This window comes from Tinamus guttatus, unplaced genomic scaffold (genome assembly GCF_059628265.1).
Source record: "Tinamus guttatus ecotype Peru unplaced genomic scaffold, ASM5962826v1 Tinamus_guttatus_pri_ptg000171l, whole genome shotgun sequence".
Taxonomy (NCBI): Eukaryota; Metazoa; Chordata; class Aves; order Tinamiformes; family Tinamidae; genus Tinamus; species Tinamus guttatus.
In genome coordinates, this window is record NW_028288705.1 from 5,414,750 (window position 1) to 5,432,641 (window position 17,892).

The 17,892-nt window shown below is 38.3% G+C and overlaps 1 protein-coding gene across 1 annotated transcript in view; it reads left to right on the forward strand.

The window, feature by feature from the left end:
- NAV3 (neuron navigator 3) overlaps positions 1-17,892 on the forward strand; it is a 246,980-nt gene that overhangs the window by 80,010 nt on the left and 149,078 nt on the right. Inside the window, exon 4 of the mRNA XM_088522981.1 lies at positions 15,440-15,512. Coding sequence (XP_088379107.1) covers positions 15,440-15,512 — 73 coding nt within the window. The remainder of the gene's footprint in view (positions 1-15,439; positions 15,513-17,892) is intronic.

Here is a 17,892-nt window from a genome sequence, read left to right on the forward strand (position 1 = left end):
CAGGAGGGACGTGGAGCTTCTAGAGAGGGTCCAGCGTAGGGCCATGAAGATGATTAAGGGACAGGAGCATCTATCGTGTGAGGAAAGACTAAAAGTGAGCTGGGCTTGGTTAGTCTGGAGAAGAGGAGGCTGAGAGGGGATCTGATCAACATGTTCAAGTACCAGAGGAGTGAATGTAGGGAGGATGGGGCCAAACTCTTCCCAGTGGTGGCCAGTGACAGGACGAGGGGTAACGGGTATAAATTGCAACACAGGAAGTTCCACCTCCATATAAGGAAGAACTTCTTTCCTGTGAGGGTGACAGAGCCCTGGAACAGGCTGCCCAGAGAGGCTCTGGAGTCTCCTTCTCTGGAGATCTTCCAAACCCGCCTGGATGCCACCCTGTGCCACGTGCTCTAGGTGTCCCTGCTGGAGCAGGGGGGTTGGACTAGATGATCTCTAGAGGTCTCTTCCAACCTCAACCATTCTGTGACTCTGTGATTCTGTGGGAAAAAAAAAAAAAACACTTTTTTGGTAAGATTTGATTCTGGTTTGGCTTTTTGATAGTCCTCTTTGTTCTGCACTGAAACCCCAGGCAGGGTCTGAGCACATTAAAGGAACCACGGGATTTATGACAGAGCCTGTTTGCTGAACTCACGGAGTTACTCACTCCCAGCAGGCAGTGAGGGAGCCGCGGATCCCCGAGTCACTCGTGCTGGCCTGAGTGCTGCCATAAAAGAAAATGCCAGCAGGAACACGTCCTACCTGTTATTTTACTGTGCTGGAAGGAGTACATTATTCATTAAAAATAAATCACATGGAGTTAGTAGCCCTTTTGTTTAGGTTCATGAGGTCCTTGTCATATTAGTGCATAGAGTCACATGAGTTTAACTCATCTAGATGTTAATGAAATAATCATGTCATGAAAAATACTTTTATGGTGATGATATCAGGCACCATGAAAACTACTGAGGAGTGAGGGAAAATACTTGGTTAGGGCTGGGGTTAGAGTCATGCAGTTTATTGCTTCTGTAGGCCAAGATTACTGAATACAAAAGGATCTTTTAATACCTTAAAGCCAACAATTTCCCTTTCCACTTGTTCTAGCAACTCCTTGAAATCCCTCCTGCCTTTAATCTATACCAGGGATATATCAGCTCCTCCAGGACACTGAGGTGTGTGTATTTTCACCCTCCTCTTCATTCCTCAGCTGCGTTTGTTAGGAACATCTCGGAATCAGGAAATCCAGCTGCTGAACTCTGCTGGCTGAAGCACGCTTTCAAGTATTTTCTGTTGAAGAAATGCAGATAGAAGTGTCCCCCTTCTCTCCCCTGCAGTAGTTTGCTTCCTCCCTTCTTTAATACTCATGCCCTTCTTTAATACTCACTTTCTTCCTCTAATCAAGAGATTATGTGCTGTCAAAACTTCCTGAATTTGTAAAGTTGGTCAAGTACATATTTTTGTTACAATTGCATAGACAAAGAAGTGAAAGTTATCTATCTAATCTAGCATATAGTCTTCGAAGCTTAGTCATTGTAAATATACTGGAAGGTTTTAACACATACATATTCTCAAAATACATATGCACAATTGAGTATGACAGAAATTTTAGAGAGCACCTGTTAGACACAGTCACAAACACATTTTTTCCCAAGATAGCAGTAGGATTACAGTAAATATGTGTATTTCATGATAGTATATTTTTATCATCTTCTATAGGGAGAGTATGTTATAAATACTAGGAATGTCTAGAACGCTTACTCGATTTAAAAATAGAAAAGAAAGTGCGTGATGTTTAACTGAACTGCAAAAATGCATACCCAAGCTTTACAAGAAAATAAACAATGTCTCTGAAGTGGTTTTCTTTTACAGTATATCCAGCCATGCGTTTTTGGTAATTTTGAGATTGTCAGCTTTCTAGATTTCTATCAAATGTCTGATTATTTTGGAATTGTGGCTAAGTGCCAGCTCTGTTATTGTTGCAGATGAGAACTTACTTCTATTTAAATTTTTTTTAACTATTCCTCATTACAGTACTTAGATTGTCCTATAATTTTGTGTGCTTTATGTTTTGTAGGAAAGGCTATTGTTCATGTCTGTGAATTTCATCAGAGAGATAGACTTTTCAGAAAAGAACATTTCTTAATTCTGATAGATTCAACTGAAGTGGTGTAACTGTAGAGACTGGAGCATAATTGTGGTTTTGTTATTTCCCCTCTACTTTTTCCGTTTGAAAAGAATCAAAAGAGAAAAAGCAGAAAAGGAAAGCAGAAAATGTGGAGAAGAAAATGTCTTTTGTTCAGCAGCAAATTAAGGGCTTGTTAGGAAGAAGAGATTTACAGTTGGAATATTGGAGTGGTGAAAGCCAGGAGGGCTGTGTCAGGCCCAAGAAGAGAGGAGGAAGACATTGGGAACGGTGGGGGAGGAAGAAGGCTCACTGGTCTTCTCACATGTGCCTAAAATTACTATAAACACTATAGAGTAAGTTTTCAGACTTTTGGAGGGTCTTCTGTGAGATACTGCTTGTAATTAGCAGGTGCTTTTTGCTGAGGCATCTCAGAGCAGCTACACACACCTAATATATAAAAGCTTGACACCAACATCTTTCCTGATAAAACAAATTGGCTACAAAATAGGAGGATAAATAAAGTAGCATAGGCCTTCCTAACATTATAGGGTGTTAATTACAAATCTATGTGATTAAAAAAAAAGACCTGACTACCTCCCGCTGCTCTCCTGATAGAAATTAAAATACCAAAAATGGGATTCCAGAAAAGCGCTTCCAGCAATCCCAGATTATAACACTATTAAAATGTTAGAAAATGGGGAAATAAAGCAGAAAGCAGGTGCATACCAAATCTAATCTAAGCAGAACAGATGTATTTTCTTGACCTTTGCTTGAACACGAGCTGCCTACATCTGGTGTAGCCAAGTGCTAGCTTGTTGCATGGAAAGAATGCCAAACCTGCCTGGCTATAGCATCTCTTATACAGTCTCTCTCTAGAAAAGTTACTCTGACTGTCTCCTATAATCACCTACACAGCCATTGGATCTGGCATAGACGAGGTGTGTGTTTTCATCGATGGCAGTTACTGCTTTGCCAACCTGCTGCACCTCATCCCTGGTTGTCAGGAGCCTGGCGATGTGACCTGTCTGGAATAGCAGGAGAACTGAAACTGCGTTAGTGAAGGTTTTGTGACATCGAACTGAATACAGACTATACACCTGAATATAAATGCTGTTAGAACTGGCAACCGTTATGGGCAGTGCTATTAGGTCAGCAAAGGTAAACTGGGCTAAGTTGACAGTGGGAAAAGAATAGGGTAGGAAAGTTATTGAAATGGCTGCTTCTTTCAACAGTATTTATCAATCCTTTTCATGTAAAGGCTAATTAAAATATGAACGCAGTCATTTTTTTATGCAACTTATCTGTGGAAATCCAGGGCAGCCCAAAACTTAATACACAAGATCTCAGAATATACTACAAGCACTTTTGTTTCTGTAGAAATTACTAATTTTATACAATAACCTATTTGGCAGGAACATGCAGAACACTCCTACTCTGCTGGTCATATGACAACAGATGATAGATCATAGATCAGAGCTATACTTATTTTAAGCTGAGCTTATTTTAAGTCGGCTCATTATCTGGATATGAATTAGTCCAGGAAGGATTCAGTTTCAGAGTAAGTCCAAAATAAGTTTTTTTGTTAGGGTTTAATTGTGTTCAGTCTCACAAACTGATAACAAATAGTGACTGCTTTTTGAAAAGCTGATATTCAGCTAGATCATTTGCTCATATGTGTTGTTTGTAGCTATCCTCTCTGGTGTCATCCTGACCAGAAACAAATCTGCAAAGTCACACAAGTTAAATCTGAAAATCTGTGTAAAATACAAATGCTCTTGCATTTTAGATTCTAGCTTTTGGCCTTTTTTAATTGTAACAATAATTAGAATATGCTTCATTTAAGCTTGTATTGTTGGGTAATTGGAACCTTATTTGAATACCTCCTGATTTTTTACTGTTTATTTGAAATTACAATGGGAGCTTACTGATGACATTTCCCTCTAGGGAAGTAAATACCACAAAAATTTTCTTTGTCCCAGGATTTCCACACTTGAGAGTCGAGCCCTATTTGTATGTGAAATAAATAACCATTTGCGAAGCCAGACAGCTACAGTTTTGTGTGTTCTGGCTGCGCACATAGTTAACCAGCCACTATCCCAGTCTCGGGGGCTGTTTTGCCTGTCACTCTCAGATATTCTCAGCAATTCCTCCCAATAATAACTTTAACTTAGCTTTTGGTAGAAGTTCTCACTTGGTTTATGGATAAATTGTTAGCACAATCCACAGTAAACATATATGCAAGGACATCATATACAAGTTATCGTGTGTAAAACTTTCCTATTTGGATTTCTAGACCTGAACAGTTTTGGATGATTTTTATTGCTACATAGTATGAATTAATGTATCTGAAGATGTGTACCCGCTCCACAGCCCATTAAATGGGAGCCCAAAAGCACTTGGGTAACTATTGAAGATGTTGCTTGTTGGGACACTTCACACTTCATTGCCTGCAACTGGGCATGAAAGTGGCAACAGGCAACACGGTTTTGATCAGGCCCCGTTTTATAGGCGTGGGTGATCCTGACATCTCTATTATAATATTTGGCTAAGAATTCAAGAAAAAATGCCTATCCTTTTGAATGCAAGAACAGATCTTCCATTGCCTTTTGGGGTGCCAGGTGCTTTTATTTTCCTGGATTAAGAATCTGGATCTTGTGAAAAATGTGGAAAATTCTTCCCAAACACTGATTATACACCAAAGAGGTAGTACTGAGTGAACTGTTTCTAAGCATAGTATAAAAACCTATACAGCACGACCTAATATAGCATATGCCAAACATAGCATAAAATTTAAAATATATAAAATTACAGGGGTACAATAGAAGATGTGGAAGTCTGAATATGGGTGCTTCAAAGGGTTATTTAATAACCAGTGACATCCATTCATCATCATTTTACATCCTCTGAATTTTTCTTTGGAATTTTGATCAGAAAAATTAAGACTAAACATAGAGGAAAATTAGTGTCTTAGGTTACGTTCTCTCCTGCATATCGTTTCCCAACTTCTAGCTGGCAGACCAGCTGCACAAATTCAGACCCACATAAATCTCTGTGCTATACTTTTAGAGGTTGTTGCTAGCAAGTATTTTTATTACTTTTCTTCTGACAAGCTCAATGTTTCATCAGTATTTTTCAGGGGACCATGCAGAGTAGATCTTAGTATCTGTTCTTGTATATGTTTAACCATCAGAGCACTTATAAAATGAGAAGACCAGGAGGAGAGGAATTTGTCAGTCTCTCCTGGACATGCTGCAGCGTTACAGGATTCGGAAAGCAGGAAGGATGTCTGGATGGGGCCTATTTGCAAGGTTCAAGAAACGCAGTGAAATACCCCTTAGTTTATTTGCTTGCTTACCTTTTAAAGGATTCATCCTGTCACTGGCTGTAATTGCCTGTAATTCTGAAAGCTACTCTTTCTGATGAGCTAAATGAACTTGCTATATACAAAGTGACAGTGAAGGAGAGAACTGAAATACTCTCCAGGGTTTAATTAAATCCAGTAAATGAACACTCTGTTATAGGCTCTCTTTTGAACTAATGGAGAGAAACTACTCTGTGTCCAAAAGTGTGTATTTTTATGTTGCCCTCCAATTTCCTCAAGTTGCCAAGCTCTGTAAATATTTAGACACTGGTACACTGCTGACTCAGAAGTGTTGCATAACTAAAAAAGTATTGTAGACAAGCTCACTGGAGTGATGCAACGCTTTAAAAACCACCATGTTTAAACAGAGTGGCTTTTATTATTGCCTTAAAGAGTGTCCTCACAGAGACATTTAGTATTTATCTTCAATTTTGTGTTCCTAGCCTATGTATATAGGGTTCTTTCACAAGGTCAGAGACCACTTGCCTGCGGAGACAAGAGTGCTGAAGGTGGGAGTTACGCCGAGACTTTGGAAGAGAATTGCTCCCTTGCCTTTCCCTTTGATCCTTGCTGCTGTGGAATAATAATTTAACCATCTAAGAAGTTCACAGAGGATGCTGAATTAATTTCATGATTTCCTCAGTCCAAATCCGTGAGCCTATTCAGCTCAAAATCTAGTACAGTATTCCAATGGAAAATCCAATACTTTCTCTTAAGATTTATATTAGGGCACAAAAGACACTTCAGAAATTATCGTTATTGCATTTTGTGCTTTGCAATGATATTGTCTGCTGTAGAGACATCCACAGCATAGATAAGCAAAGTAAAAGTCTGAATTTTCTTTTTTTTTGTTTTGTTTTATTTTGTTTTGTATGAAAATGGCCAGCCGATGTTCACAATAGCATGTTTGTCTTCAAAAAGAATTATGATGAGAATTAATACTTCTATTTAGAATAACTGAGTTGCTCATTAATCTGGTAGGCAAACACACACAAATCACCAAAAAAAAGCAGCGTTTGGAGTTGCAGAGCTCACTTCCCATTCCCCCCAGACTGGCCATGGAGCAGATGTGGGGCTAGGTGAAACATCTGCAGCGCTGGCTGCAGTCGTCACTGCCAGCCTCCCGATGGGGCTGGCCTTAGTACGTGCTAGACGGGCTCCGCTTCCCTGCGCAGCGCTTTCTTAAATGCAGTACACACCCCAGCTCATACCCTGACCCTCAGAGTGACCTCATGCATTCCTGTGTCAGCAGGTCAGTACATATGGCTGCTGAATTCTCCAAGCATTTGAGAAGTCAGTTTGCTTTAACATTTCTGGGTTTACTGTTCATATTTCATGCTTGGAGTGCATGCTGGAGGAATTTGTTGTGCGTGTTCCTTAATATCTTTTGGAAAAGGAAGTGGAAGGTATTTCAGTGTTGAATAACACCATCATCTTTTCCTCAAGAAAAAAACTCTAATAATTAAATAACTCCAGTATCATTTCCTAAAAAATTTTGCCTGGGAGGCCTGCTACATACCAGTAGTTATTATCCTCTAAGGTAAAATTCTCCACAGATGCCTCTGTGAATCAACATTTAATTTGCATATAAGGTCTTTTACTGTATAGTTTGGAACAGCTATTTTTTTGGCCTGATGCTGCATAGTTCATTGATTCTTGTTTTCATTAAATACTTCTTAAACTCTTCTAGAACACATAATGAGGAGTTTATTAGAAAATAGTTAAATCAAGCATGCGTGAGTGTCAGTGGATTCTGCTTTAACACTCAGAGAAATATTATAATTTCCACAGAATAATGGAATGTCCCTTGTATCTGGATGAGGTAACAGGCCACGTGTAACAGCAAGGCAGCAGAACACATTTAATCTCTCCCAGCAGGACTAGTAACACCTGTTTTATCAGGGTGGGTTTTCAAATTTTCACCACCCACCGAAACTTCTTGTTGTCTTCCAGTACACTTGCAAAAATGCACCGCAGTAAGCAGTTCTGCAATAAACAGAAATAGTAATGAGTTTAAGTCTACTCTTTCTGTTTTTTTTTTCCAAATTTTACTGGTGAACTTGTTTATCTCTAGATTTTCCACTTCTTCAAGATTGAGATTTTCCATTTCTTCCCTTTCCTAAGATAAACTGAGAATAACTGAAGGTGTATGGTGAATTTCACCCAGTCTCAGTACTCTTCGTGCAATGTTCTGCCTACCGTGCTGGCATCTTGCACAAACATTACCGGTGTGGAACTAAAGAGGATCACTCTAGAACACATTTCTTCCCATTGCATTTCCTTTGAGGATTTGGAAATATTTAGGCCTCTTCTCTGCTCTTCATGGTACCCCTTGTCAAATAGTAGTCATTAAATTTATTTATTAAATAGTTATTAAATAGTAGTAGTAGTGTAGTAGTAGTAGTAAAAATAATGGTGTTATTTATAGCAATAAAACTATATAGCATTTCTTTACAGCAATCTTGCTGGAAGTGTGAGATTTTCAAACACTCTTGCTCAAGAGTCAAGAGCTTTTGGTGTGAAGGTATTAACACACACAGCTGTTAATAAGCATAATGCACACTCAGTATGCAAGAGCAAAGGAAGCAGATGGCTCGCTTTCAGATCTTTCATGTGCTTTGAACTGGTTTAATCTGTGCAATGTCAAAGGAAACCACTCTGCTTGTTTCAGCTCAGCTAGATACTTCTAAAATAAAGCACAGATTTTTGCTTTTACCTTACCCTGGCTTACTATCTGTAGTAGAGACAAATTTGAAGCAAAATGTTCGCTGCAGCAGGAATCCTGCCTCCTAGGATCCTTTCCTACGATCCCTAGGAATCCTAGGAAACACCTGTTGGAAATGATGTATAGAAATTCAGTGATAAATCCTACAAAATTGGCATAGTTTAGATATTTTGCAAATAAAATTTAATGAGAAAACAGGTAAGTCATCCACAACACCGACTCAAATGGCATGAAAAGTGTTTCTAGTATTATAATTAACTAGGTTACAGGTAAGTACTTTAAAATAATTGAAATAAATCTCATTATATGTTACAGTAAATCATACTTTCTTACCTTTTATGAATTAAGTACATTTTTGGCCACAAAATACATGTGATGTAAAGGTATTAGGGACTTTTCTTACGTTTTAGTTGCATTACTCTTTGCCATTTGTAAAGACATGAGCAGAACCCTCAAATGTGCTGAACATCTGTGCTGATGTTACGAATCAGTAACAGTGATCAGTGAATAATCAGTGCTGGATATTATTTCAGTGATCATTTAAGAATCATCTAGACCCAAAACAGGGCTGAAATTGTGGCATTTGAGGAACCTATGGGCCAATGGAGATAGACATTGGGCTAAGAAGTAATGCATTGTTATGCCAGCTTTAACCTCAAATGATGCTGTTGGCTTTAGTAGAACTACTGTTGAGCAAACCAGCTCTCTTAGAGGGGCGCATTTGGGCCCAATACTTCACAGAATCCCAAAGTGGTTGAGGTTGGAAGAGGCCTCTAGAGATCATCTAGTCCAACCCTCCTTGCTCCAGCAGGGACACCCAGAGAACGTGGCACAGGGTGGCATCCAGGCGGGTTTGGAAGATCTCCAGAGAAGGAGACTCCACAGCCTCTCTGGGCAGCCTGTTCCAGGGCTCTGTCACCCTCACGGGAAAGAAGTTCTTCCTCACATGGAGGTGGAACTTCCTGTGTTTCAATTTGTACCCATTGCCCCTCGTCCTGTCACTGGCCACCACCAAGAAGAGTTTGGCCCCATCCTCCCTATATTCTCCCCTCAGGTATTTATACATATTGATCAGATCCCGTCTTAATCTTTAGCTAATACTTAAGCGATATAAAATCACAATATAGTTTTTGCTTATTTTATAGATAGATAGCGCAGAAGTTGAATGTCCACCTGCCTGGTTTATCAAGTCTGGCTTTGTTAAGCAAGTTGAGTGATAAAACTGGGACTGAAAACATATGTCAGTGCAGAATTGCCAATATTTTCTCTATCCTGTAGTTTTCTAGCCCTGTGCTTAAAGGAGAGGCAAAACAGGAATATGAACTAGTGAAACCAGCTGGGGAAAAAAATAGAGCACAACAAAACAAAAAGCAAAACAAAACAAAAAACCCAGAAGGAACCAAGTTAAAAAGCAAATGAAAAATCTGGGTGTTTCCCACACCACAAGTGAGTTGTCAAGAAGTCACAGATGTGTGCAATATATGAGTCAGCTGAGAGCAGAAAGCAGAGTAGAACAGTCCTTTCCAGTCTGGAAGAACAGCTTTAGGTGCAAGTTTATAAGTTTGGCCAAAAAATATGCATGTTTTAAGTAGCATATTTGTAAGAATGAATGTGTATATGAGAGTGTGCATGACCAAGTCTTGTACTAGTCTCTATTACACGAGGGAGGTTCAAAATTTAGGCCATCTCCGTGCTGAAATATTTTCTAGTTTCTTCCAGAGCACAAACTATGACTGTGTCTACGTGGACGGATTCATTTTATACCAGACTCCAAGATGTGCTCCAAAGATGCTTTCTGCTCACGTAAAGGCCTCTCGGTCACTTGAAACTCTGTCCCTTTTGCAGTCTGCAGTTAGGAGCAAACACTGACATTTCTCCTGCTGCTCAGAAAACAGCCGGCACCCAAAGCCTGACATGTCCTTCCATGCTCTGTGCATGTGAAAGTCAGACAGGCAAATCTGCCCTTTCATTTTTCATAGGCTTTAGGTTAAACTGCTTGTAATAAGCACTGTCTCCTTTCTATGTGGAATAGGTATATAAATATATGAATATTTAGAGTCTTGTATGCTACCTGTAAGGTCTAAATTGCTTTTTCCTTTGATTTTGGTTGCAGAGTGCTACAGAACTTGAGTAAATTATTTCCTAATTTTGTATTCATTAAATCCATTGACCTCTCCAGTTTTTATTAGTGAAGCTGATCCACAGAAATAAAGGAGACAAGCATGACTTTCTGAACTCAGATTAATACCCTTGGGAAGTTTAAGAAGAAGCCTTGCTAGTAAAGTGCATCTGAAATACAGTTGCTGTGACAGAGAGTATCTATCTCATGCTATTAATCTCAAAGGACTGATAATTAATCTGGTATGGAAAAGAAAGCAACAAATATTGAACAGTTTTATGGAGTTTCTCTGCTCTGGGAGGTGACTGAATGTGTGTCTTTCTGGGTTTGCATGATTGTGTGTTTCTGTGAGTGCCCCTAATGGGCCATCAGCACCATTAGTAGAGATTCTACAGAGCAAAACCTTTGCAAGCCCTAGCTGGGACTCTGTGCTGTGAATCAGGGTGTCAAAACACACACAGAGCTATAGAAGATGGGAGTGAGTGAAGCGCTAACAGAAGTTACCCTTTTCCTTCTGCCACCAAGACAACCAAGGATAAATCAGGAACAAATATGTTGAAAGACTATGTAATTATAAGATATTGTAGTTAAAAGGTGTTTCATTCTTCAGGATGAGGAAGCCAGCTTGAATTAGGCAATTCAATCACAGCCAACTCATATATATATATCGATGTGCTCTGGTAAACTATAGAGTCGTAAACTTTACAAGAGAGAGTATTAGTCAAACATATTTTCCCGAGCTTCATACAAATACAGAAAAACATAATGCTGCATTAGTCATCATTGCTTGTCTTCTGAGAACCCTACAATTGAATTTATGTTTGGAAGTAAAGAAAGTGTTGTCTGCCAGACAAAAGAGATGAAAGCTAATCTTAGTTATGACAAAAATAATGGTAATAAGCAGACATATTCTATATGGTGAGTCACTGCTGAGTACAATCCCACAAATGAGCTGTTCCCGTAAGTCTGCTAACTGCTGGGTATTAAGCACTACTGTTTATCTACACGCAAGTCTCGCAGTCTGGTTTAGTGATTTATTTGTCAGTAAAATTCCAAGTAGCTTCCAGTGAAAAGCAGATTACCCACAACTATAGCATGAAATATGTTACAGCAGAGTTGCAATGTGGATCTCTTTTGTATGTCATGTAATCTGTTAATAGTAGCAGGATTGTGATATTCCTCTTTATCTGTGCATCACTTTTGAACAGTAAGCCCCTAAAATATGGATGTTACAATATCTTGGGGCCCATACTACTTATAGTGCAAGTAATTCAGATGCGCTTTGTGTAATGCTATGATTCTAAACAATATTAAAAGGATTTGATTTACAGAACAGCTTAACATTTTGTAGGTCTGACTGTGCTGGCTCGATTAATAAGCATCATTTAGATGTTATTTACCTGGTGAGCCTCTCAAATCTGAATTCATACAGTATCATACTCTTACCCGTGTTTGTCTGCACCCATGATGTCGGCGCCACATTTCAGAATTATACAAATTATTCTTGAATATCTCTTCAGATTTACTTTCTGTTACCCCTGAAAAAGGAGTCTCATGTAGTGTATGATTTGTTTTCAGCATGGTTAATCAAATAAGTATCTATGTGGTAATGAAGGCTTGCTGTTTTTAGGTTTTAGAATTTTTAATTCAAAACACAATAATTCGAAACACTGCAATGTTCTTCTACTCTTTGATCCTTTAATATAAAATATGTGATTTGCAGCAATTTTTTTTTTATTGACTGTCATGGAGATCTGCTCAGCCACAGTCTGATCCTGGAAACATTTACAAGCAAATTGGCAACTTTGAGTCACTTTGTATGTCTTGATACTTAACATTTGGAACCACTCTGCCTATCTTGCACTCTATGCTGGAATGAGCTATGTTTTCTGCTACAACGCTATGTAATTTTGATAGTGTCATTCATGTTAATGAGGACCATCAGCTTTTGGAAAGGAAAATGCACTTTAGATTTGCAAGAGTAAGGGAGTTAGGAAATTTGTCCTAGGTTTATATGCAGTACTGCAGTGCAAAACTTTCGGTCACTGGTTCATAAGCAGGTAGAGTTCTGCATAAGCAGTGTTGGCACTAGGAAAAGTTTATCCCAGTCTCTAATAACCCCATCGCTAACTACTTAAATAAACATGGAGTTCAGAGATTCCTAGCACTCTTGATTGGAGCAGTGTTGAGGAGTGGAAGCTGCTTGCAATCTCTCAGAACTTTTGTAATTGCAAATTACTCTCATCTGTTTGTAAGTTTGAATAAAAAGTGTTTGGGGCTGTTAGCGTTTGAGTTCAAAGAATAACTGTGGTTTGCCAAGGCAAGAAGTAGATAATTAAAGCAATGTTTATACGCGCACTGAGAGTTTCAAAATGGGACAACTTTAAAGTTTTCTTTTTCAAGACTGAAAAGGAAAGAAAGTGAAAATAACCCCCAAAATATATTAGTTCAAGACTCAATATTCTAACAGCTCTGAAGAGTTGTATAATAATTACAGCTCTTACCAAAGAACTTTTACTGTAAGAGTTATATTCTTATATTCTGATATTTTCTATGTATGATGCAGCCACAAGTTGTCATACCAACTTGTTCAACTCACAAGTCAAACCAAGGCTTTCTGAGAAGGTGAATACTGCTCCCACAGCCTGCTGTGGGAGAGAGGCCTCTGCTTTTGCTTTGTGCACCTTGGCCAACAGGAATGGTTTGGGGACTAGAGCTTCTATGCTTTCCATGAGTTAGGAAGCAAAACAGAATTGCTCAACTTCTGCTGAATCTTCACTGTCATGGGAAGTTTTCACTGTCACAGCTTCATGAAATGGAACTTGAAAGACATGCGGTAAAAACAGACACAAAAAGTAACCAGGTGTCTTTTCTATAGGATTTCTTTCACCCCCAGTGTATATTAAGTTTTCTGCATTAGGCTCATTATTCAATAATATTCAGTCTTGCAGGTATAACAGGGTAGACATTTAAATACTTTTGCTGAGGTTGATGGGAAATTGGGGACGACACTCCGTTTTACAGCTTATGTCCAAACAAATCGCCGTTTCTGCTGAACTGCTCGGGACAAGACCGTTCGTTTGCTCTCATCCCGGTTTCTAGTGCTTGGGAGGAGGTTCCGAAGGCCTCTGCATTGGGCAGATGTTCTTCCTCTGCCTTGGGCAGCCATTCTCCCTCGGCGTTGGGCAGCCATTTTCCCTCGGCGTTGGGCAGCCATTTTCCTTCTGCGTTGGGCAGCCATTTTGCCTGTGCATTGGGCAGATGTTCTCCCTCTGCGTTGGGCAGACGAGCTCTCTCCTCTCGCATTACTCAGTGCAGCTGGAGACCCCATGGCCGTGCCCAGCATCTCCCAGGCCCTGGGGCCCATGTGCGAGGCCGGGCTGGGAGTCATCCCGTCGGTTTGCAGAGGGCTGCCTTGAACACCAGAGCTGCGCTGACCACTTCCACAGTGGGCTATGAGCACTGTGAGGTAAAACCCAGATTAGCTGCAGAGTTACATTTTTTTAATTTTTTAATTGACTTTGAAGAGAGATTACTTATCATTCCGCTGCCATGTTCTTGAAAACAGTTCAGTCTTAGCACGTGAGAAGACTTTTTCTCAGCTATCTTTCCTAATGCAAAGGAGTGTAAATTTTCCTTCAAGAACAGCTATTTAAAATTTTGCAGATGCTCATAAATTTAGAAATATTACTTGCCCATCAAGAGAGTCTGTGTTGGCTTTAAGGCAAAGATAATTTTCTACTGCTTTTAGCTAGTATTATTTGCTGCAAATAAGGGCAGAATTGCAAGCTTAGAAAGATGACACTAGTAAATGAAAGGTCATCTTCTCCTCCTCCTTTTTTATGTAAAAAAGTATTTTCCTCACATGAAAAAAAGCGGTATGCTGGGTTAGGAAAGATATTGTGGAGGATTGAGCAGCTTTTAATCAAGGGATGAACGTTACCCCAATGCGTTTTAAGGATCGAGAAGTACAGAAACAGTGTTGTAAAATGTGTGAACATTCAAATAAAATTAGCTGCATGCACTTAATCTGCTGCAGGCTTGTTTTTAGCACTGAATATTCCCTTTAAAAAAAAATTCTTCAATGGAAGGAGGTATTTTAAGTATTATGGTAAACATTCTGTTTTATTTGTGTTGTCCTAATTGCTTTAAAAGATCCTGCAACCTGAAAAATCAAGTTTAAATTAAAGTTTGTTGAAGGCCCTTGACATATGACACATCATTATTCTGTTTTGATAGGAATGTGTTAAGACATAGAAAGTTGTTACTAGAGGTATTTTACATTTATAATGCTTCCTAGATCCTCGGGGGTGAAGGAACCAGTTGAGGATGGGGGCTCGAAAAGAAATGTTAGAATGTTCTGCTAGGTGGTCAGGTGTTAAATTAGTTAAAGGTGTTAGATTAATTCTGTGATTACTCATTTGACGGGAAGAAGTTTTACCCCGTTATAGGTCTGGTTCTAGGTGACATTTTCTCCTTCTCTCAGAAGCTGGTGGTGGTAACAATAAAGTTCTTCTAAGCCGAAGGCACAAGGTCAGCACTATGACCTTTACTAAGCAAGCACTTCTCAGGGAAGCCTATCATGAAGTTGAAATTATCTAGTGCATCATGAAGTTAAAATAAAATATGCGATGGAAAAGAAAAACAGGAAAGAAACCATTGTGGTGGCATCATCTTCACTGTATCCCACCGCATCCGAAGGAATTCCTTTTGCTGGCACATTTCTTGGAAGCCTTTGCTTGCATCCTGCGGCGAGCTGTGGCTCCCACATCTCCAGCCTTGCCCTTGGTGGCTAATCCTCTATGGGTGCTTTCATTGCTGCTTACTTGTGGCGTACAAAATCCAGTTTTATGTTTTATGTTAAGTAGGTGGGTAGCTGATTTGCCAGCGTGCCATTCTGGATCAGGCCTTTATGAATTGTTTTTGAGCACCAAAGCGGACAATGAAAGCTTTATAGCAATTCCCCAATTAGCAGTAATCATTCTTGCTAAACTTGGGTAAAGAGCTGTAGTATGTGATGAATGTAAAGTATTCATTCCTGTTTTTTTTTTTTTTCCCTTGGATTTCCACTTTGGTACATTTTGTAAAATAGTCTTATAGCGCTTGTTATTTCTGTTCATATTGCAGATTGAGAATGTTGATGTCTGCCTTAGCTTTCTGGCAGCCAGAGGCGTAAATGTCCAAGGTCTTTCTGCAGAAGGTAAGAGAAACATTATCAGGAAAAAAAAAAAAGATTATCAGAAAAAGCTGGGTGCATTTTGAAATATATTCCTTTATTCATAACTTACTTTCACTTTGGAAAATAATATTTAAGGGTTATATACTTGACTGAGTAGCATTAAATGCAGATACTGCTAACTGCAATAATTGAACATAGTGTGAAATGCAAAGAATAACTTGTAAAAGTTCTAAAAATCTGGAAAAACATAATTCTAAGAAGTGATTTATTTCGTAGAATTTTTAATTAGTTATTTAGTCTTTCTGTAATTTTGGAAAGCTTTTAACAAAATAAATTTGTTTTGCTTGATGAGTGTTCTCTACTTTGAAGCATTCGTAAGATGTTTCTAGCTTTTCTTGAGAAGATGTCAAATTTTCATTTCCAAGGCTGTAACAGAAGTGAATGAGAATGTAAGATGAAAGTAGTGTTCGGAAGTTACAAGCAAAATCCTCACTTTGCTGGTAAAAATAGCAAAATTCGTAGTGAATTCTGAGTCTAAATATTGACCTCTGTATTTTTTTTTTTTTGGTGGTGTCTACACATTCCAGTCAAAGAATATTAACTATATTTCCAGTCAAAGAATGTTAACTATATTTCTGGTATCCTTATCACTTCAACATTTGGCTATAGCACACAGAAATTCATGGGGTGAATTCTGATAGAGTGATGCTAATGAAAGTTTATGCTAAAATGCTAAACTGAAGTTTAGCACTGAAGTTTATGCTTTTTATGCTAAAATGAAATTTCTTAGAAAATAAGTAATTCATTGATATTACTCAGTTCCTTTTTTTAATTAAAGAAATGAGGCTACCTAAATAAAGTCATTCTGGAAAGACAAAGCCAAAAATGCACATCCTTTTCGATTTTATGCACTGCAAATATGTTTGAAGTAAAATGAAGTCCTTCTAAAACACACAGTTTACATATTACACAGATAATGCATTATTTTTTCTCTGTTTATTTTCTCTCTTTTTTTGTCATGAATGCTTTTATCTTAAAAGCTGTCACTTTGGTGTGCAAGGTTACAGTATGAAATTAATTTTCGTTTCTTAAGATTTTTTAGTTTCTTGTCAATCATAAAAATTCTTCAACCTCAGATTGAGGTTTACCAAAAACACACTAGTGGCAGACTTTAAATTCAAAAAAAAAAATTAAACCTAGTTTTACTATTTTGCAGTTTGTCATGAATCTGCTCTAAATGCTTCAAAATCTTTTTGAGTGATCTTAGTGTAGATTGACACAGGCTCCCATAAATATACCACTTTGAGTATGCACAACCCTGAACATTACAATTCTTTCTGAGAAGAAGGATTTCTGGAACAGGAAAACATAATTGTAACAAAGATTTAAGACGTCTCCCACCCTATTTGAAATTTGAGCAAGGAGCTCCAGAGTAAAAATCATTTTTGAATTTTGACTGCAGAATCTGTATTGGAGATCCTATTTGCTGAACAGAAAAACAATCCTACCTCTCTCTCCCTGAAAAGTTTAGTATATATTATATTTTTTTTTCCATTTGAGAGAAATCTTCCAACCTTAAGGGGTTAAAAGCAAGAAAGAAAATGTTTAGAAGTAATTTCGAAAATTCTCATAGTCTCCTTTAAAAATAGACAAAAGTATAGTTGAAGAAAAAAACAGAGAATTTTTAAGTTAAAAAACTGAATAATGATGTAAGTTTTTAAAACAAACGTTTCTTTCTTATTGAATATTAAATGGTAAAAATGATAAGAATAAATTGATATCAGGTACAAAACTGTTTTGAAACTAGAGCAGCCTAAAGGGTATTTATGTGTGGGCATTTTTAAAGATAATTTTAAATAGGAATTTTCTTCATTCCTTGATGATGATATTCCTTGAAACTAATGTGGCTGCAAATCATTTTTCAAAAAGCTTTCTAATTCTGAGAAAGATTTTCTGCATATCAGCAGTAGTTTCATGGGGAATCCAAGATCCTGCAGCAGGATGGGCTTTCTAAGCACATTTCCATTTTGCAGCACACCCCAGCATCCTGTGTTGCATTTGCTCTTTTATAACAGAACAAGTGTATAGAGGCTGTTTGCTGCCCTGTCCATGTATGTGCTAGTAATTCTTCTGTGTCTTTTTGAAGAAAATAAATGTTAGAGCCACATGAATATGACAGTGCACATTTATAAGTTATGTTTTAAGCATTGCATGAAAAAGGACGAGTGGCACCGCCAGCTTGAGAAAGACTGCAGTGCTGCATGCCAGTTCACATGTTGTTACAAAGCTGTAGGCCTAATGAAAACCTTTCACAAGAAGTTCAGTGCCAAAGAAATTTGATAATGAATCAAAATGATAATTTTATTAAAGCTTCCTCCCCTCCTCCGAGGCTTCTTTTTGA